General features: G+C 41.2%; 1 protein-coding gene across 1 annotated transcript in view; it reads right to left on the bottom strand.

Annotated features, from left to right (window-relative positions):
* Positions 1 to 22,031: 22,031 nt before the first annotated feature.
* Positions 22,032 to 23,788, bottom strand: part of LOC145395186 (phosphoinositide 3-kinase regulatory subunit 4-like) — a 46,629-nt gene continuing 44,872 nt past the window's right edge. Inside the window, exons 29-30 of the mRNA XM_080268875.1 lie at positions 23,507 to 23,726; positions 22,032 to 22,139 (exon numbers count right to left, since the gene is read on the bottom strand). Coding sequence (XP_080125001.1) covers positions 23,516 to 23,726 — 211 coding nt within the window. The 3' untranslated portion in view covers positions 22,032 to 22,139; positions 23,507 to 23,515. The remainder of the gene's footprint in view (positions 22,140 to 23,506; positions 23,727 to 23,788) is intronic.

The raw sequence follows: 23,788 nt of genomic DNA, 5'->3' as shown, positions 1-23,788 counted from the left end.
ACAGCTTCATCCTGACATGAACCTGATAGACTGGAGGCTGAAATTGTCATGCTGCAGTCCATGTCCTATCTCTTGGAGGACAGGGAGAAAATGGAGGGACAGAGAGAGAGGAGACTGGGAGAACTGTGGGAGAGAGAGGGAGCTAAGAGCAGAGAGAATTGAGGGACTTGTGCATAACTGGCAGGTCCACTGTTGGTGCTGCTGGATGAAGGCATCCCTCTATAGTACCCTAATTTTCACAGGCAAAGGGTAAGGTAGGGTTATGAATGAAGGGTTTTAAAAACATAATACAGTAAAAACTTTCAACAGTATTTCCAGTTAAATGGGCCACACATCATTTAAGCCCAAGGAATCCCCAGTTAGTAAAGCATGAATTTTGGAGAATTATTGACTTTAATAGTGAAATTGGCAACTCGGATACCCATACATAATTCTAGATATAATGACTGATTTTGACTTCACCCATGGTAACTGGGCAACACTGATAGTGTGTAACCTGCCCAAGTTGATTTCATCTTATTGTGCACTCTGCATCATTGGATGCATCATCATTAACATCATCACCATCCTTTTTCCACTTAAAGTTGGAGTGAGGTAGGATCCAGAAACAGGGCATAACAAGTGACTTACCAACAGCATGAAATGGGTCACACACACACACACACACACACACACACACACACACACACACACACACACGCACGCACGCACGCGCACGCACGCACGCACACGCACACGCACACACACACACACACACACACACACACACACACACACACACACACGTACCATTCAGGCCCATGGAATCCTTAATTGAAGTAAAATGGAGAAAGTATTAAAGTGGGAGGTCTGTCAGGATAATGCTTAGTGTAGTAGGCCACAAATGAAGTAGGAATGAGTCTCCTTGGTTACTAGTCATCTATGTAGTATTTAATGTTTAGTGCAATAGGTTATAAATGAGATGGGAATGAGTCTCCCTGGTTGCTAGTCTTCATCTGTGCAGTCTTGGTTGTGTGCAATTCAGTGAGCCTTGAGGTAGGAATGAGTCTCCTTGGTTACTAGCCAAATCAACCCTCCAGTATGACTACACTAGCTATTAACTTTATCCAAAAGGTGTTAGGAATGTCAGGTTAGGGCAGGCATGAGTCTCCATGGTTATTAGTCAAATCAGTCCTCCAGTCTAACTACACTTGTCCCTGAACTCTGCATAAAAGAGTAAGGGATCTTTGTTAGGTTAGAGTAAGGCATGAGTGTGGTTACTAGTCAAATCAACCCTCCATTTTGACACTTGGCCATTAACTGAGCTAGAGGGGTTAGGAATGTTTTAAGAATAAATGCTTTGTAGGCAGTTTTAATTACCATAGGAATAGCACCCAAGTCATAGTAGTTGTGACTCGGTTCATCTGAATGTGAACCCAGTGGACCACAGGCTTAACTCTACTGCAGCCCACCATCTTTTGGGGGAACAGGGATTTGAGGGTCGTTTATAACCAGGCAGTGAAGCTACCTACAGTTAGGTCAGTGCCACCACATGAAGGCATCCCTCTCCTACACCCGAAGTGTTAGTAACAATAAGATAGATACTGCTCAGAGGTGCCGTCTTGTGGTGGCACTCATGGGTGGACAACTCCCCTGTCTGGTTCCTCACTTACATTCCTTCCTATCCCCCCAAAAGAGAAGGTGGACTGCAGAAAGGGCCAAGTTCAGCCTGCAGTCCACTGGGTTCAATTTAAAAAATGCATCAGTTAGAGGTTAAACTTCTTATTGCTTCTACCTTGAGACAACATGGGAGAGAATGTACATGCTGGAGGGGTAACATACAGCTGTCATTATTCGTTCTTGCCACCTTTAAATGATGTTATTCAGCTTTGGAGGCTTTACAAACAGGAGAGGTTTCGTGTATCTTTTATTATTCATCCCTAAAACATTTAAATGATGTAATTCAACATGGGAGAGACCTAAAACATAGAGCCATCATCAAGTTGTTCAGTAGGAGAGATCTGTAAGCTGAATAAAAGGCAGCAGGAATATTATGATAAAAGACCTCACCATATTGAAGGGGTTAAATTTGCATGGTAGTGTGTCTCAATCTCAATAAGAGCTTAAGAATCAGAGTACAGTGAATTTTCAGTTATCTGGCATAATTCAGCCAACATCCATGCCGGATATTGCATAGTACCCCCCTCTCCATCGGCTCAGCATTCAGTGTCAAGCTGGATATTGTAACTCTCCATATTGACCCTTTATCCTAAAAACTTTCCCATGAGTAAACGATGATAACTAAGCATAAAATGCATTAGTAGTAATACAGTATATAGTGTACTACTGTATATACTCATGTTGATGGAAGGTAGAGTTGTACACCGGGCAGTACAGCACAGTGCACTTTTTCCCATGTGGTGTAGTTGCGAATGGCTCCCACAGAGATTAATCACAATAAAGCACGAGGGGATGAAGCATGAAGAGGCCATAAGCTTTCCAATAACAGCGAGCATGGCACATGTCACAGAGTAAGTCACAGCACTAGGGTTTTCGTTAGAGCAGAGCGCACAGACATGTCTTTATTACATGAGAGCCACAAGAGAGAAAGAGTGTGTGATGGTATGCTCGGCACCCCAGGTGAGCCATTACCGCAACCGATTCTGATTGGCTGGCATACTGTATGTTTCCCAGGTGCCAGTTGGTTACAGTATACGAGCCAGTTGATACGTCCCTATGCCGGATGTTGCGGAGAACTTCCAGTTACTTTCTGTTCCAGCACCAGATATCATATAATTTTGCCAGATATTGCTTTAGTAGAACCGAGCCAAAAGTGCCGGATATTGCATTGGTATAAGAGCGTATTTCATTTATTGTAAGAGTATCTCAAAGACTGCATTTCATGTATTGTGTATCTAAAAACTTGAATGAAACTGTAAGTTCAAGATCATGAAGTAAGCTCGTACGTTCACAGTTTTTATCGTTTTCATATATAATTTTCACAATGATTATTTCATTACATGACATTAACTAATACTTAATATGTAATTATTATTGGTCTACCATAATTTGGCAGATTTTCATCCTTTTGCAGTTTATTTCATGTATCTCAGTGGCAGAATAATGCTTCCATAGCTCCACATCCTTCACATAGCACTTCTTTGTGACTAGCACCATATTCTAATGTTAATCTGTAGGCCAAGTTAAAGTGGACAATGTAGTTTAATCATGTTGATTGAAGACAGTTACTTGCCTTCTCCAGTTCAAATTCACTAGAGATGAAATTGACAAATATTCCAACCTCCTCAGTTTGAGTAAGTTCTTGGAATGTATAATTACTCAATTGTGGCTTCCTTTGCTTGTGTATATTATATAGTTATATCATTTAGTTAGAGCTAATTAAAATTTTTTTTTAACATTTTTTTTGGCTTATACATTTCATTGTTTTATGTTTTACAGGTTTATTTTTATACCAGGGTGACATGTGAAGCTAAGTTAATCTAAGTCCTGCCTATAGATTAACTTCTGTAATTTCTGTATGTCGAGGATCTTAAGTACTGTACTTAGTATGGGCTCGTATCAGTGGCATTATTATTTATATACTAGTACTGTACTACTTGTCTTCATCTTTTTCTTTCAGAGCTATACTTTCATCTCATTCACTTCCTCTTCCTGTCACTGTTTCTCCCACTGTATATTCATCTTTGTGTCTCCCTGTCCTCTGTCACTACCTCTCCTCTCTGTTTCCTTCTCCTCCTCTTCTCTCTGTCCCTCTCCTCTTTCAGTGTTTCTCTCTCTCCCTCTCCTCTTTCAGTGTTTCTCTCTCTCCCTCTCCTCTTTCAGTGTTTCTCTCTCTCCCTCTCCTCTTTCAGTGTTTCTCTCTCTCCCTCTCCTCTTTCAGTGTTTCTCTCTCTCCCTCTCCTCTTTCAGTGTTTCTCTCTCTCCCTCTCCTCTTTCAGTGTTTCTCTCTCTCCCTCTCCTCTTTCAGTGTTTCTCTCCCTCTCCTCTCTCAGTGCTTCTGCCTTTCCCTCTCCTCTCTGTGCTTCTGCCTCTCCCTCTCCTCTCTCTGTGGCCCTCTCTCCCTCACCTCTCCTCTCTCTGTGGCCCTCTCTCCCTCTCCTCTCCTCTCTCTGTCTGTCTCTCCCTCTCTGTCTGTCTCTCCCTCTCCTCTCCTCTCTCTGTCTGTCTCTCCCTCTCCTCTCCTCTCTCTGTCTGTCTCTCTCCCTCTCCTTTCCTCTCTGTCTCTTTCTCCCTCTCCCTTTCTCTGTCTCTCTCTCTCCCTCTCCCTTTCTCTATGTCTCTCTCTCCCTCTCCTTTCTCTATGTATCTCTCTCCCTCTCCTTTCTCTATGTATCTCTCTCCCTCTCCTTTCTCTATGTATCTCTCTCCCTCTCCTTTCTCTATGTATCTCTCTCCTCTCTCTGTGCCTCTCCCTCCCCTCTCTATGCCTGTCTCTCCCTCTGCTTTGGGTGAAGTTAAAGCCTAAGTTCAGTCTATACTTTTATTACACAAATTCATGTGTACATGTACAATATGTGCTCACATACAATGGAAAGGATATACAGGTGTAAAGTATAATTATTTAATTACCTTTTTTGAAGTCCTTTTAATGTAGAATCTGTAATAAAACGAAAGAAACCTGTAAAGAAAGATATATTACTCAACCTGGAATAAAAGAGAAGATATATTAATAATAGAAAGAAGACTCATTCACACTGATGTGCAGGGGTGGAGTAACCTGGCCAGCTCCAGCTACACCTCCACCAGGGTGTCTAGCCCAATCACTCACCCCAGGCATCATGGTGAAGCCCGGTGAGTGAAGGGTGTGGCAGCAGCAGCCACCACACCCTCCACTCACCAAGTCCACCAGAGCACTGAGGGTGGTGGTGGCGGTAGGGTGCAGTGTGTGTGTGGGGTTAAGACCTAAGTCTCCACACACACTGCACCCCTACCAGCACCATCACCACCACCAGCCACTGATGGTGGTGGCGGTGCTGGTGGTGGGAGTGTGTTGTGTATGTATGCATGTATGTGTGTGGCAGAACTAAGTCTCCACACACATGCATACATACGGAACACACACACTCCCAGCACCAGCAACACCACCACCACCATCTTGGCTGGGGTGAGTGACTGAGTCAGATCACTCCTGATGGAGGAGCTTTGGGTGGGGGGGGAAACCCACTGGAGCTGGCCAGGTGGGGGAAGGGAAAGGTGGTAAAGCTGGGAGGAGGAGAGAGAAACAATGAGTTGGGGCCGAGATGGGGAAACAGATTGCCCCGCCGGCAGGCCAACCCCGTATAATCCCGTTAGGGATTGGGTAATCTGGCCCTATCTAAACCCCTGCCCACCCCTCCCCTCACCCCCTCCCAGCCCTTCCCCTTCCCCCACCACCCCTGCACATCATGGCTCATATTCTCACTGGTTAAGGAAACTCCCTACCACCTCAGCCTTGCTAGATTATTTGTACATATTGACACCTAAGTATGTCAAGGTATAATATGCAAAATAAATCATTTGGGTAGAGGTGTTAGTGAGCCCCTAAACCAATGAGAATACAAGTCACACTGACACACACACACACACACACACACACACACACACACACAGAAAGAGAGAAGACAGAGAGGAAGTCGATACCTGGGTAGCCGCTTCAGGATGCAGTGTCGGCCCACAGGTGGAGGGAAGGAGGGTGGCTAGGACAAAGGATAGGGAAAGACTGAAGGAAAGGATAGTCTGCAGCCACCTGGAAAGAAAAGAGAAACTATCAGTACCAAAGTTGCAAATGTGGAGGATGAATCTACAACTAGCAAAAATATCAGTCCTATATAGTTACCCCTTAAGTCTTAGTGTGTTGTTTTCTTTATATTCCTGAGATGGAGAGAGAGAGTGTGTGCGTGTTTTTGTTAGTTTGTTAGTTTGTGTGTGTGTGTGTGTGTGTGTAATTCACCGGGTCGGTCAGGATCACTTGATGGTCGTGATTGTCAGCTTTTACCCTCCCGGAAGGGGGCTGAGAGCTCATATAGTCCGATCTAAGGGCAAGGCTGTGACCTTCACACATGCACACACCCGTCCCCTTGCTCCAGGGGGACAGTAACCACCCACTTCGTCAGTGAAACTTTTCGCAACCTGAGCGAGGCGCGAACTCCCGTCCACCACTTGGCAAGCGGGAACGTTACCACTGCACCAGCGAGTGTGTGTGTGTGTGTGTGTGTGTGTGTGTGAACTATTGCTGGTATATTTTCATCTAAAGGAACTGTGGCACTCCTACAATCTTAGAAGTTGTGAAATAACAAGGAAAGTTATGCCCGTAATCTTGAAACTGAGGGCAGGGGTTACTCTGTCCACACCCTGCCTGAAGTGGAAGCTTACACCCTCAGCGTAATTGGTAATCTTGAAAGCATGACAACTTTATGTAACCTTGAATATTCAAACTCTCTCTCCTGTGCTTCATAAGACTTCCTAGTGACAGCAACAATAAAACAAAAAATAATCTTTGGTTGAAAAGTTAAAAATCAATCTATCTATCTATCTATTGCCAGACGCCTCAATCCTGTTCGTGGTGGCCACAAACAAATCACCTCCACGTCCCCCTGTCCACCATTTCACTGCCCCGCTCCCAACTCACACCCCCCTCTCTAATATACTTCTCCACCCCATCCCTCCATCTCATCCTCGGCCTCCCCCTCCCTCTTCCCCCCTCCACCTCACTCACATATACTCTCTTCGTCAGTCTTTCACCCTCCATCCTCTCCACATGGCCAAACCACCTCAGTGTGTTCCTCATAATGCTTCCTATCACATCCACATCCACACCACAATGCTCCTTCATATCCTCATTTGTCACCCTGTCTCTCCATGTGACTCCGCAGGCTCCTCTTAAATAACTCATTTCCACTGCTCTCACTCTCATGACTTGTGTCCTTCAAGCAACGTCCAAGCTTCACTTCCATACGTTAGAGTTGGTATCACAATACTGTCATGTAGTAACTTTTTCACTTCCATGCTCACTTCCCTGCTTCTTATCACTGCTTTCAAGGAACCAGCAACCTTTCTTCCCTGCTGTACCCTTTCAAGCACTTCACCCTCCAAACCTCCATCCTTACTCATCACACTACCCAAGTACTTAAACGTACTCACATTTTCCAATACCTCACCATCCAACCTCACTGTACATTCACTGACTTATTAAAAATAAATAAATAAATGAATAACAGAATGGCTCTTTTCTCTACACAAATGGCACAGTTTGAGTGAATGATTATACAGCCTACTCGTGGGATGCTACACTTCTGATGGAGCAGTGAAGAAGTGAATAATGAAAGAAATGCAGGAACAAAACGAATTACATAAAATAACACCTCAAGCTGAATAAGTTAATGGCCATCCCTTATACATGAGCAGCAGGACATGGATGATTATATAAAAAATATTAAACAACAAAAATGAAAACCAGATCTACTGTATAGTTAAAACAAGAATCCTACACTACCTAATGATTCTTATAGATCATGGATGCTCAACCACAGAAAGGCTAAACTATTACATATTTAAGTGCAGAAACAAGAATCCTTCACTGCCTCATGATCTAGTGCTAAAAAAAGAATCCTCCAGAACCTAATGATTCGTTAAAGCTAGTGCATGATTGACTTCTAAACAGGACCAAACTTTGTATCTGCCCTTCTGATTCTATATGACAGGGAAAACAATGAGCCACACATCCATTCACCCACCAACCAAGCCCCTGGAATCCTGACTTGTGACAGGAAAAACAATAAGCCACACATCCATTCACTGAACATTCAAGCCCCCAGAAACCTGACTCATGATAGGTCAAACACAATGAGCCACACACCCATTTACTCTCCATTCAAGCCCCTGGAATCCTAACTTGACATGATAAACCAAAAAACTTAATGACTAAACAGAAAAGGAGAATTGCTTACCTGTATATCCTTTGAACATTGTGTGAGCACATATCGTTTGCGTACTATAATTAATATATAAGAAATTGACAAGGCTAATTACTGTAGTCTTGAGAGCAAAAAATTATGATGCAAAAAGTGAATTAAACTCAAAATTAAATGCACAGTCAAAGATTAGGCTAACTCTTGGTTGTTCGTGCTGCGTTGTCGTGGAGGGAAGGACCTTGTACAGAGGATGGTGTAGATTCATTCTCTTGGTGATTATATGTTCCTTGTGTCTGCCTGTAAAGATAAAAAATAGTGTTAGAACTATATCATCATCATCATCATCATTATCATCATCACCACCACCTTCATCATCATCATCATCACCAAATCAACATCATCACCACCACCACCTTTCTCATATCATCATCATTATTACCACCACCATCACCACCACCTTCTTCATCATCATTATAATCACCACAACCATAATCACCATCACTACCACCACCACCACCACCACCTTCATCATCGTCATCCTTATCGGGTGTAATGTTAGAAATGCCTCATCCTCATCACCACCACTACCACCATCACCATTACCCCCACCACCACACCATCACCACCACCACCACCATCATTCTCATAGGTAAACACACAACACAGCTATTACAGAAAAATTGTTTATCAATTCCTACAACTGCAAAGAAAAACTCTACTTGCTTATACTGTATATTGCCAGACTTAAACTTTTAAATCCCAAGATAAGTGACAACAAAGTGCTTCCACAGACCCTATCCTCCGTCATCTGTCCGCCCTTTCTCCGGCTCACACCCCTCTCTCATATATCTCACCATCCCAAACTTCTACCTTATTCTTCATCTCCCCCTCCTCTTCTCCCCCTTCCCCTCTCTCACATAAACTCCTCTAGTCAGTTTCTCATTCTCCATCCTCTCCATCCCATCCCGTCATCCCATCCCTGGTCTCCCCCTCCCTCTCCCCCTTCCCAACACAATAAATGGTTTCCTGCACTGTCATGTGAAGGTATAACTACATCATGTGAGTGGATGGTAGGCACTCTCACTTACTATGCACATAGATAATACTATGCAGTTATTAAATTGAATCTTACCTTTAAACTGTCCATGTGAGGCTGATGTGAGCTAGTGACACTGTGGAACCAGCTCTCTCTCTATAAACGGTATCTTGTGTTTGGATTTTTCTTCTTTCTCTCCCACACTCTCCTGAAAGAAAAGAAAAAACAGCACTTAACATTTTACTCAGAGGTGACATTCCTATGCTAAATAATAAATAAGTAAATAAATAACACTGAAGCAAAACTGAAATAAATACCCCCCCATCTCTCTCCTTATGTCGATACCAAGAATCCATATTTTTCTCCATTTCTCTTACATTGCAGTGTAATAATCATCTATCTACTGTAAGGCAACTCAATCCTGTACGAGGTGGGCACAAATATACTGCTTCCATGTCGCCCTATCCTCTGCCATCTGCATACCCTTTCTCCAACTCACACACCCTACCCTTACACATCTCTCCACTCCATTCCTCAATATCCTCAGTCTTTATATGTGCCTTCCTCAGTCTCACTCCTCACCCTTCCTCTCTATTATCAATATTTCAAAACTTACTTCCCTTCCTAACTCTGCTTGTAAACTTCCCCATTCCAACAGGCAAGCAACACCCACCTAGTTACACATGCATACCTATAATTACTCTAACTTGGCCTAAAACTGCCAACTTTTCATCTTAATGCTGGCTTGTAACACTAAATAAACACTAGAATATGATGCTAGTCACAATGAAGTGTGATGGAAAGGATGTAGTACCACAGCAATCCTTTTCTGCCAGAGTTACATGAAATATGCTGCAAAATGATGAAAATCGGGGCCAGATTAAGTTGAAAAGGGTATAAATCTTAGCAGTGAGGCTGGAGAACCAATCTGACTACTGTATACTCTTTTTATGATACTCTAACTTGGCCAAAATATTACTGCATCATCTCTCCACCTTGAATGCTGAGTTGTAACAATAGAGTAGCACTAGAATATTGTGCTAGTCATGAAGAAGTGCTGTGGAAATAATGAACAGCTTTAGTAGTGGGTTTTTCTGCCACTGATCTATGTAAAATAAGCTGCAAAGGGACAGAAATCTGGGCCAAGTTGAAGTAAAAACAGTACAGTAATCAAGTAGATTCAGACCCACCTCAACTATGGCTCAACAATTTAATGTAGCTAATCTGACTAATAACCAAGAAGATTTAGTCTACCTCAAAACTAGGCTCATCATGTCTTATGTAACCAATTTTACTAGTAATGAAGGAGATTCAGTCGTGCTTCAGCTACGGCTCGTCAAATTTCATGTAACCAGTCTGACTACTCTGTTTTTTTAATCGAGGCGAAGATGCACTGGTGATGATTGGCTGAATGCAACGTTACTTCCTAATCTCTTTACTCGTTAGCATCATTAACTGACAACATATACCTGAGGGGGAAAGTTGGGTTAGGTAATGTTATTCGGACATGTTGCATGCAGCCGATCATCACCCACCTGTTAAGTGCATCTTTGCCTCAATAAAAAAAACTGAGTATAGTAACCTATCTATCTATTGCCAGATGCCATAATCCCATAAGGGGTGGCCACAAACAAATTGCCTCCACGTCGTCCTGTCCCCTGACATTTCACTGCCCTGCTCCAAGCTCACACTCCCCTCTCTCATATACCTCTCCACACCATCCCTCCATCTCATCCTTGGCCTCCCCCTCCATCTCACTCACATACACTCTCCTCATCAGTCTCTCACTCTCAATCCTCTCCACATGATTAAGTCCTACCTCACAGCACTCACTGAATTTTAAGTAACCAATATGACTAGTAACCAAGGAGATTCAATCCTACCTCACAACTTAACGCCTATTGGATTTTATGTACCGTAATCAATCTGACTAGTAACCAGGGAGATTCAATCCTATCTCACACCTGTGGCTTATTGAATTTTATGCAGCTAACCAATTTGAGTAGTAACCAAGGAGATATGGTCTACCTCAAAACTGGGCTCATCAAATTTTATGTAACCAATTTGACTAGTAACCAAGGAGATTCTAGTCTACCTGAAAACTAGGCTCATCAAATTATATGTAACCAATTTTACTAGTAACCAAGGAGATTTGGTCTACCTCAAAACTAGGCTCATCAAATTTTATGTAATCTGACTAGTAACCAAGGAGATTCAGTCCTACCTCCAACCAGGGCTCAGTGAATGTTATGCAACCTCAACACAGAATTGAAGCTGTGAGATTTGCCCAGTTCTGTCAAATAAAAACCTATTAGAATGCATCTACTCTGACCCCTTTTAGCTCAGTTAATGGTGATGTTGATTTGTCTAGTAACCAAGGAGACTCCCATTCCTATCTCATAACCAAGGCTTGCTGAATTTCAAACTTTCACAACTTAATATTCAAGCTGTGAGTGACCCAGTTCTGTCAGAGGAAAACACACTGACACTAATAGCAAGATTAATTTATACCTAGACTTGGCCAGAACAAGACATGTGGCTCTACACTGTACATAGCACTTCTTTGTGACTAGCATCATATTCTACTGTTAATCCATTGCTAAAACTCTGCATTCAAGATAAAGAGATGGCAATTTTAGGCCAAGTTAGAGTGAGACTGGTAGTTAATGGTCCAGTTCCTTTGGGTGAAAACTAAACGATACAACTACTTACTGTGATACTGATCCTATGAGGTGGAGAAATTCTGAGGTTTGTGGTTGTTCTGTTTCTGCTGCTATTTTTGCCGTTTCTGTCTGTCTAATCTCCTCCATGATCGTCCATATTTCATTTTGCCTCTTCTTGCACCTGGCAATCTTGAAAAATAATAAAACAGCATTTAGTATTTCCATCTCAAATGCCATCATCATCATCATCACCACCACCACTATAATCACCATCATCATCATCACTGTCACCATCCTCCTCATCATCCAGACCTCCTTTCCCATCTAAAGATGGGGTCCAGAGGGAAAGTGAGAGAGGAAAAAAAAAAAAAAAGGAAAAGAAAAAGAAACTAACAAAATGTCTGCAGAGTTATAATGGGCCACACATTCGTTCATTCACCATTCAAGCCCCTGAAATCCTGACTCCAACCACAGGAAAAAAAAAAAAAAAAAAAAAAAAAAAAAAAAAAAAAACAAACTGACATACATACAAAACCTGTCAACATAATGAACAAGCAAAACTGTTTCTAGTACTGTAATGGCCACAGCCCCTGGTTCATTTAAAATGTGAACCCAGTGGACTGCAGGGTGCCATTATCCTACAGCCCACCACCCTCTTTGTAAGGGATAGGGAGATGATGGACATTTGTATAACCAGGCAGTGAAGCCACCTGCTTCTATCTGTGCCACCACATGAAGGCATCCTTCCCCAGTGGGTGAGGGGTGGGCAGGAACCATTACAAAATATATACAGTATACAACACTTCGCCGATTATCCAGTGCCACATAACCAACAAACATCATTATCTGACACAAAAATCTGGCTGAAAGCAATGTCCATTTTTTTCGGCATTAACCAACAGTGCACTGCCAACCACATGAGAATAATCAACAAAATTTTTTACATCACGTCCTCCTTATTATCAACAGGGTTTATGTTCCTAGGATGCCATCAATACACAAATCTCATCAATACCAACTTTTCAATGGTCATCTTTACAGAATCATTATATAATTCTTACACAACCACTCATATGTCAAGGTGATTTTTAATGATTAGCTGCAAACGCATATCCTTTATACATAACATTCCATCATGGTGCTGTCTCATTTGCATGGAATACAGGTGGGTGCCGTTATACGAGCATCCGCTATAATCCGAAGATATGACAATGGGCAATTTAGATCCACATTCAGTGATGCCAGCAGGGTCAGTTAACCTAATCATATTTTTCCCTAAAGTTACACACTGCATTATACGAGTTTTGTGATACTTTTTTCTCATATATGAGTTTCCACTATCCAAGCAATTCTCCATTAACATATCCCATTCGTATAGGCCTATGGGGACCCGCCTGTACTTGTTCTGCTATAAGCACAAAGAATACTGCTTTTTACTGAAGATAAGATAGGTGCACAGATGGAATGAGCATAACTGAAAGCAGCTGACTACCTATGTATGTACAGTATCAAAGAAGGCAGGCCAGCACCACCTGGTGCATATTTATGTAAAGGGAGCTACAGATACTAAGAGTGATTTGTTATTTATGAAAAGTGAAGGTGAAATGTGTAGATGGCAATGGGTAAAGCCCAAAACAGATGACTGGCACATGGCAAGAAGACACTGCCATTGCCTGCCTTGGAAATAATTTAAAAATAATTCCTGACTGAAAAGAACAAAAAAAAGTTTTTATTTTTTTTCTGTTGGTGGAATCCTGTCAATAATGAGGGACTGAGTACTACAGTATGGTGGGTACAGTATAGAACTGTTATATACCAGTATTTTACTGTAAAATACTGAGCTGTTTATCAGGAAAACTCTATTAGGGGTTGTTCTTTCCAAGTTTGAATGAGTACACAGTATAATACAGTATATATACAGTTTTTGTTGGGGTTATGCCCCCCTGTAGTGGAATTGGGGGGGGGGGTTAATATGGCATTATCTGACAAATTATTTGACATAGGTATGGCTGTTTTATGACATAATTAGAGATTGCTGTATTCTGTTGATAAACTAGTCTCCTTCTACTCTAATTTGGGCAATAACTGCAATCATTCCATCATGAATGCTACTGGCTTATTCTGCCCCTGAGCTGCATTCTTTTCCTTTATAAGACACCTAACCTTCAAAATTTATAATAATCTCAAATTACTTCATGAAAGGCATACCATAAAAAAGGTAAATTTTAATTACTACTATCTAGCAGAAGCAAAAAAGTTTAAAATATTCATAGGGTGGTTTTGTAACCTAAAATCTAACATTGCCTGCTTCCTGCAGTCCATCATCTTCCTTTCAGGGGATAGGGAGGGAACTGAGGGACATTTATATCACCAGGCAGCTCCAGCACCCGTCCACATCAATGCCACTACGTGAAAGAGCCACATCCAGCACGAGCTTCCATTTAAGCAAGGATTTTGGATTCCTTAGTCCAGCCTCTCCTTACACCATCAGTCATTACCACTCTATCCCAAAGTTTTTGCATACTCTCACATATTTCAGTTAATCTTGCTAATATATCAAAAACTTATCAATACTCACTTTCAAGATCAATGGCTTCAGAGTCTAGAAAAACTCAAACAAATTTCGGAAAAATAACTTCCACCGTCTCCAGCTCGCCACCTTGACTCACGTGCGCGTTCAATATCAATTTTTTTTTTCTATTGGCTCTTAATAAAATGTGCTATATAAATATTGTTTATTTTTTATTGTTATAATAAAAGGATCAGTATGCTTTACTGCATTAAAAATTATTATTATTTTGGGTCGTTTTATCTTTGACTTTGTAAACCGGAGTTAAATAGTCGTTTGAGGATTCATCATTATATAAGCCGTATCTGCATTAATTTGTTTACAATGTTTTCGTATATAGAGTTAATATAAATACCTTTTTGGATTTATGGAGTCGATTTTTTTTTTAGGTCATATTCACTAGAATTTCAGAGAGAGAGAGTCTTTCCTTCTGTCCCTCCCTTCCTCCTTTACTCCCTCCCTTCTTCCTTCCTTCTTTACCCCCCCTTCCATCCTCCTCTACACACCTTCCCCTTACTTCTGTCTTTCCTTCCTTACTTCTCTTCATAGCCTTCCCTCATTTTCTTCCTTCCTTCACTTAATCACTCCTTCCCTTTCTTCCTTCACTCCCTCCCTCCCTCCTTCCTCCTCTTCATATCATTTCCTCATTTTCTTCCTACTTTCCTTAATTCATTCCCTCTCTCCTTTCTTCCATCACCCTCTCCTCCTTCCTTCCTCCTCTTCATACCCTTCCCTCATTTTCACATTTCTTTCATTCCTTTCCTCTATCCTTTCCTTCATTCCTTCACGCCCTCCCTCCTTCCTCCTCTTCATACCCTTCCCTCATTTTCATTCCTCTTTCACTTCCTTCTTCTATCCTTTCCTTCATTCCTTCACTCCCCCCTCTTTCCTGGTACCTTCCTTAACTCCCTCTTTTCCTCCCTTTTTTCACTCCCCCCTCCTTCCGTATGAACCCATAATCAATCGATTCTCACCTGGGAAAGATGCCTAGCCCCTTTCAGCTCAGACTAGTAACCAAGGAGACTCAACTCACCGTTGACTAGTAACCATGGAGACTCATCTCCCTTGACTTGTAACCAAGGTGACTCATTCCCATGTTGGACTACAAAAACCAAGGAGACTCATTCCCACCTATGACTGAGACATTCACTCATCCCTACCATTGATTAGCAACCAATGACTCATTCCTACCTTTGACTATATAGCAACTAAGGACTCATTCCCACCTTTGACTAGTAACCAGGGAGACTCATTCTTCCCTAAGTTTGAAAAGTAATTGAGGAAACTCATTCCCACCTTTTAGTGACCAAAGACTCTCCTGTTTCACTAGTAACCAAGGACTCATTCCCATCTCATAATTAAGATATCAATTTTCATACAGCCACGACTTAGAATTAAAATTCATTAGCCTAGTTCCATCAGATGAAAATAAAACAGCTACCCGTCATACTCCTATTTTTCCGTTATATAAGCATGTTTCGACTCCCTCTTTATCCCTTGAAAGGAAGATGGTGGACTGCAGGAAGAGGGCAACATCCTTTCCACAGCACTTCTTTGTGACTGTCATTGTATTCTAGTGTCTATTGCTACAAATCAGCATTCAGGATGACAATTTTAGACCAAGTTAGAGTGAAAAGAGTATATGAGATATTCAAGCTGCTGGAGAGGGATGCCTTCATGTGGTGGCATCAATTTAACCAAGCAACTACACTGCCCAGCCATACAAACTTCCCTGTTTCCTACCTATCTTTCAAATGGAAGATGGTGGTCTGAAGGAGGGAATTTTAGCTTGTAGTCCACTGGGTTCACATCAAGTATAATTACATAAAAAAGTACTGAGCATGCATTTTATTATACAAGACATTCATCATTTATGTAATTTTATATTTTTTGAAAAGAAAAATAATTGGTCCCCATAAAGAAAATTACTTATTAATTTCAAGATGCCCATATAAAAAAAATACCACCACCACCACAAATATCACCAGCACCACAATCATCACCACCATTATCTTCATTATATAATCACCTCTTTTGGGTGCAGCAGGGTTCAAAAAGCAAGGAAAAACAGTTTAGTTTTTGCCCCTCCTGACACAGAGACAGTTCTCCCTCGGTGCTAAGGAGTCCTTGTATGCAAGATGTGTTAGGAGTATAATGCTGTTAGAAGTTAGAAGTGTAATGCTTGAACAGTTGTCTCAAGAGTGTAATGTATGGTGGTGAGACTTGGGCTGTATTTATGGGCTCAAATGTACAAATTTTGTGAGAGGTTTGTAAACTACATACAAAAGTAAAGAGGTGGGAAAGGACTGACCTTGCTAGAGAGACTCTTGAGTGTGTGGAGGAGTTCTGTTATTTGGGGGACATGATATATGCTGAAGAGGTGGGGCTGGAGCTAGCCCTGTGGCTAGGGTAAGGAGTGGATGGAGGGAGCTTAAGCTGTTGCCTCGCCTGACATTGAGAGGGTTCTCCATGTTACAGAGTCCTTGTGTGCAAATTGTGTCCTTGATTGACAGGCCTGGGGGAGGCATTAGGATTGTGAATGAAGAGTTATAAAGTAGGGATGGGACTTGAACATATTAATGCTGTGAAAATGAAGGGGCAGATTGACATGGTTTGGGCATGTGGAGAGGACAGAGGATGACAAATGGGTGCAGAGGGTGAGGTGTGAACATTGACAGTAGAGTTACATGAGACAAACCGAAAAAGACCTGGGACGACACAATGTGACCTCAGGGATAAGGGAATGAATAAAGACATGCTGGAGGATGAGCAACACAGACAGCTACCGTCAGGTGACCAAGGCTGACACATGCAAGCAATTTGGACCCTTTATAACCAGAAACGATAGTTATGTTCTTTCAGAGACATGATGTCGCAGAATGTACAATGAGGCTGAATGGTGAGGATGTGAAAAGAAAGTAAGTACATTCAAATACAGTACTTAGGTAGTGCGATGAGCAAGGATGGAAAGTCTGGAGGAAGAAGTGCATAAAACGGTACAGTATCGAGTAAAAGTTGCTGGGTCCCTGAAGGCAGTGGTAAAGGACTGGGAAGTGAGCAGGGAAGTAGAAGGGTCACTCCACAACAGTGCAGAATTGTGATACCCACTCCAATGTTGGTGTTGTTGAGTAACCTTAGTCTGCCTGACTAAGCTGACTCAACAACAGCAGGGATGCAACAGTCCCTGCAAGGCCGTCCCACGCAGTGAACCGATGTTCCCTTGCAGCAGATAGTGCCTCATCCCAGTAAGGTATGGGTGGAGGTCTGGTTCCTAGATGGATGCCACATTTACATTTCTCCACTCAGTTGACAGGGGCACTATAGTAGGTTCCATATCACCTCATTATTTGGCTATATGGTTAACATGCTGCACTGTAAATTGCTTCCTGTATTACAGGAAATCATAAGGCTTGTCATTCAGTGTACAACTACCTAAAGTGGAAAGAAGAGTAATACAAGTGACAGGAAGAATGGGAGAAATGAGAAAACAGGAGGGCAGACAGAAGAGAAAAGTACAACGAAGGAATTATGGGCAACAATACATCAAGTGAGTGGATGATGGCCACCACCAACTACCACTGCCCACTTGATCTAATGTACAGAAGCAAAGTTTGAACCCTGTTCGATGGAGACGTCACAAAAGAGAGCAGTGGAAATGAGTTCTTTGAGGGGAGCAAGTGAAGCTGCATGGAGGATCAGACAGACAAATGAAAAAGTACGGGAACATTATGCTATTGATGTGGACGTGACTGAAAGCATTAAAAAAATACTTCGAGAAGGTTTGGTCATGTAGAGGATGAAGAATGAGAGACCGACTGGAAGAGTGCATGTGGGTAAGGTGGAAGGAGAGAGGGAGATCAAGGATGAGTTGGAAGATGGAGTGGAAAGATATATGAGAGTAAGGAGTTAACTTAAAGGTGGGCAGCCAAATGGCAGAGGACAGGGAGACATGGAGGCAATCTGTCTGTGGCCACACCCCTTAAGGGATTATGGCATCTATAGATAGATAAATAGATTATGTGGAAAAGAAAGCTTTTTCACTATCATCTAAAAAGTAAAATCATCATGTAGTATTAGCTGGAACAGAATGTTTTTTGTCATTAAAAAAAAAAAAAAAAAAAAAAAAAAAAAAAAAGTTTTTCACACAAAGAAAAATCAAACACTAGCTGGAAAATAATACTTTTTCATTCACCTAAAATACACCATCTACCACTGGTTAGAATAGAAATTTTTTTCACCTTCATCTAAAAACTAAAAAATCATCCAGTGCTGGTTGGAAAATGCCTTTTCACTCTTCTGAAAAAAAGATAAGTAAAAAAGTTGGAACAGAATGCTAAAGATGTTTCAACAATGACAGTTAATATACTGCATATGTTTAATATTTAGATTTAATAACTTTTTTTTGAAATTTCATAATTATACCTAGAAATTATGTTGTATAAAGTACAGTAATGATGCCATTCAATGGATCCTGGAAGAGTATTTTATGTTTTTAAAGATGTACCCTATAACAATCCATCAATCCATCCATCTCACACACACACACACACACACACAACCAATTACAAGAGAAAGGTCATGTGTTCAGTCCTACCTAAGGAACATCAACTGATGCCAGAAGGACATCTCACAAAATGCTTCATGCTTCTAGACGTCCTATAAATCAGTATGATATATATAGATAAAAGAGTAATTATTAAGACTGGCATCTCCAACGACATATAAATTCACATCACAGTACTACTAAATACTTTGTGGAAACCTGGGCAATCAAGAGGGAAGACATGCAAACATCTGAGTATACAGAGACGAGAATGGCCACAAAGATGTGTAGTGCTTCCATGAATGACAGATTCACAAATGGTCAAACTGTAAATGAAAATGAACAGCTGTGAGACTGGCTGGGATATAATGTCACAGGTGTTTTGGAGATAAAGAAAGAGCTGAAGAATGTGTACAACCAGGCAGCAGAGCCACATGGGCATATCAGTGTTGCCTCATTGCATCTCTCCACACCACAGCACTACAACCTGTGAACAAACCTTCAGACATTCAGTAACTCCTAACTTTTTAGTAAAACACCCTCTTCACAACATTAACTTTATTCACATATATCACAATAAAATTAAAAATGCACTAAACAAACAAATATACAAAACAGTGTACAGCCTGTCCTTGTTATAAGCCAGGGATGTTCTAAATCATCTCAGTTCTGTTCATACAAGTGGTACAATTGTATACATGAATACTGTTCCACTTCTTAGTAGAATAATTATCAACCCCTTGCATAATGCTCTCAAAAAGTCTGTTTAATTCCGAAGACCATACCACTAGGTTTCAAAATTCACTGTTCACTGTCCAGTTATTTATCATTATGAAGTGAACAGATATTTATGTTTACAGGTGTACTGTCCTTTAAATTGGGAGAAACTAGCAAATCAGCTTTTCAAGTAGCAATGAAACTTTACGGGGCAACTTTTCTGAAAATATGTGTACTTAACTTTTTTTTTTTTTTTTTTTTTTCACTACCTTTAGCTGATACAGTACTCGTATCAGGAGTGACTCAAAATGGAAGGGGTCAGATACAGCCTTCATTAAGCCCTTCACTGCTTAGATGCACTCTTAAGCTGAAAACAATCCTCCAGCAGCATCAAGAATAAAATAAAAACTGTCACTAGAATGGAATGGTTAGCCCCTTCAGCACAACACACTTTTCATTTTCATCATCAGAAGAGCCTTAGTCAGCGTGAGGAAGATCTCTCACAGTGAAAGCCTTAATGAACAATTTATCAAAACCCTCCAGTTTGAAAATTCCACCCCATGCTGAATAAATTTGACTGCAAGATAAGAATAATAAACTACATCAAAATTGTGATTAGTTACAAAATATATATACATTAAAAATAAGTGACTTATATCTAGGCCATACTGTACAATTTTAAAGCATAATTCAGTGAAGGTGCTGTGATATGTACAAAACTATGATTCACACTGAGGAATAAAACCCCTTATGTATTTACACATTTCCACCAATGGATACAGGTAATATATCCATAACAACCCTGAAAGTGTAGGGGCCCGGGGCTAGGCGATTTAGTTCACACATTTTGTTCCTTCATTCTGGTGGCATACTTTTTCTTAATATAATTCTCTTCAGGCTCCCCCCAGACGATTTTATTCAGCTTTGGGTAGATCTCTCATATTGAAGATGTTAATCAAGGCTACATGATTATCTAACCTATTCAGCTAGAAAAAAATCTCTCAAAATTATAAAATTATCTGGAGATGCAATAATACTGTATACTGTACTATAAGTTACGTGACTGGGTTAATGCAGGAATGACCCCTCCCTTCCCCTGAGTAGCATAATATAAGCAATAAACCCAATATATATGCCACCATTCCTTGGATTTAGACCTTCATGAGCCACATCACACTGGACTGCCTAAACCACTACCACATTAGGCATTTATTTCTTGGTTATATGGCTACCACCCAACGTATTATGTGGCTTTCTGGATTACATGGAACCAGCTGCCTTGTATGGAACCTACACTTCATATACGACTGACTGGAGGCTAGACATTTATCATCGTCATCTCTAACACTTTGCTCCCTCCAGGGAATTCAACAAGGCATGTCCAATACAGAACTTACTCCAGCAAGCTCGTTCTCACTGTATAACTTTCATTTTTTCAAACACTCCTCTTCCTCTTCTTTCAACAATTACTGGTCCACTCTCTTCTTCCATGCCACATAAGATTAACCTCTTCTAACACTGCCCCCAACCTCACTTCACAATCATAAGTCCCATTACCATATTTTCAGTTAACTCTTTCTCATGCCATGGTTTAATAATCCCTTCAATATGACGCTGAACAGCAGACCCTCACTATAGCAAACCCCAGCATAGTGGACATCAGATTCAATGGACATCATGAAGCCCACAGAACTTTCACTGGCTACATTGAATAACGTCCCTTGAATGGGGCGTAATACATGTTTTTCCTACCCTTTTTACTCTAACCTGGCCTGCAAATGCCCTCTCTCCATCGTGTCTGCTGAGCTGTAACAAGAGACGATAGTAATACTGTACCAGTCAAGAAGATGTGCTAGGACAAAGATGTGAAATAAGCTGCAAAAGGGTGAAATTATGGGCAGAGTTAGTGTAAAATGGGAATAGTTTACATTTCTAGTACTTGAACATGCTACTGTACTCATTTATTTTCAAACATGCACTTGAAACCCCACTTTGGATATAACGGACTACTGGCTTTAACAGACCTGGCTTTCCCCCAATTAGTCCTTTTTAGCATGGGTCTATTGCCCTTATAATTCTGCTTTTCTTACCACTTGATCTTTTTATTCAATTTCAGACAGACTTGTAGCAACAAAGATGTTAATACAATATACGTCTAACTCCTTCAATTCAAAAAGTCATTCTTGCAGCTGTATAACCTTGTCAGGAGACGGGAAAAAAAGGGTCATTATATTAAAGGACTAATCATGGCCCCTTACACCATCATCATTATTATCCTCTCCCTCCTCCTCATCATCATCATCCGTCATTCCCTGACCTATTCCCCACTATTAACGGCAATGGGTAGGATCAGAAATAAAAGTCAGAGAGCATTAAAGTTGTACAGCCATCAACAGTGCCTAGTGAAACATTCAAAGTGGCTTTAAAATTCTCAGCTCCACTTCCTGGGTACACCATCCACACAATTTTCATTCTGTACAAGTAAAAAAATTGTTACTGCACTATCTTACTGTGAAAAAAAATCAGATCTATGAAAAGAATGCCTTATTTACCAACAGTACACTACACCTCTCACCTACCCATCCATCCAGCACCCAGATCGGGAGTGTAGGGGCTTGTCTCTTCCCTGAGCAAAATAAAAAAAAATACTAGGCCATCTGAGAGTAGAGGTTTCTGTGGCAACACTCTCCAATTAACCCCTTCTCTCCAACAGGTCCCTAAACTGTGAAAAAATATATAAACTGAATATAAACTGAGCACCAGAGACCAGCAATGAGAAATAAAAGATGCTAAACAAAATCATACATACTCTAACTTTATCATCACCTAAATCATCATGTCAACCCACATTCCAATCTAATGATATGGTGAGGTTATTGTTGTTGTTGCTGCTGCTGCTGTTTTTTCTGCAAATTTGCTGAAGGGAAAAGGCTGCAAAAGGATAAAAGTATCTATCTGTCAACTGTCAGACACCTCAATCCTGTAAGGGGTGGCCACAAACAAATCACTTCGTCACCCTGTCCCCCACCATTTCACTGCCCTTCCCCCAGCTCACACACACCCTCTCTCCTATATCTCTCCACTCTATCCCTCCATTCTCATCTACCTAATTAAAATGAACAAACTATAATTTCTGCGATTCCTCCTCCTCATCATCATCCAGACCTCCTTTCCCACCCTAGAGTGAGGTGAGGCAGGGTCTAGAGAACCAGAAAAAACTGAAAGATTGAGATATTAACCAAAGCTTGTCCATCTGAGTGGGCCACAATCCCACTCACTTTCCATTCCAGCTCCTTTAATCCGGGCTCCACCTTTAGGCTGAATTCATTTCACTATAGGAGGGTCTCTACCATTTCTTCCTTCCTATTCTGTTTCCGCACAAGGCACACTTGAATCCTACCATATGTTATTTATTCAAACATTGTCAATGCTAAAATAATATAAATAATATGAAATAGAGTATTAATGTGTAAGGGGATGGGTCCATTATGATGTGTAAACCAGCTCTGCCGTCAGGCCCTGCTGCAGATGTCACTGATTGCACTGTGCAGTTGACCCTCGTGTGGTGTGGTGCAGTGAGGATCTGTCCCTTCTCCCCTTGGGGCTAAGATACGAATAAATGTGTGTGTGTGGATGAGTAAATTGGGAGTGTGTTGTCCTGTCTCGGTTATCCCTCTTTCTTGGGGGAAGCAGTCTGGGTATATGAAAAAAAAAAAAAAAAATACATAGGTAGTATCAAGCCATCCTCAGCTCACAACAATACAACCCTTTGTGTCTAGCTGTTATCATTCACCATTAACTTCCCAATCATACATCTCCCATCCCTTGCTAAGGTAATAACTGATGCCTAGATGAGCCATAATAATAAATTAAATAAATCAGTGTCTCCAAAGATGTCAATGATGGTGTCCATAATGATGTCTTTATGTCAAGCTGTTACCCTGTACCATCACTTCCTGATCTTAACTTGTTCCATCCTTGGCTGATGTACTAACTAATCCCTGTAGATGAATGAAAATACTAATGTGCCAATGATGTCAAAGCTTACGTCTCTGTGTCTGTGATGATACCTCTATGTCCGAATCTTACCATTTCCTGTTACTTCCACATCTTAATGGTGCCGTCCCTAGCTGATGTAATAACTAATCTCTGTGGGTCGTTCATAACAATAACGTCAGTAATGATGTCCTTGTGTCCGGGAGGAGGCTGGTCAGGGCCTCTCTTGGGCGTGGTATCCCCACTGGCTGGAACCGACCGAGACCTGTTCACCGTCTCCACGATGACCTCTGTCCCATCCACAACACGAGAGCTGTCAGGGCAATAATGTAAGGCCTTATCATTTACAGCACTTGCCTCCACCCCCATCTCCTC

The sequence above is a fragment of the Coenobita brevimanus genome, chromosome 30 (genome assembly GCF_032717465.1).
Source record: "Coenobita brevimanus isolate Jiangsu-jjx chromosome 30, ASM3271746v2, whole genome shotgun sequence".
In the NCBI taxonomy this organism is placed as follows: domain Eukaryota; kingdom Metazoa; phylum Arthropoda; class Malacostraca; order Decapoda; family Coenobitidae; genus Coenobita; species Coenobita brevimanus.
The sequence above is the reverse complement of the archived record's forward strand: the minus strand, read 5'-3'. Positions and strand labels throughout refer to the sequence as shown.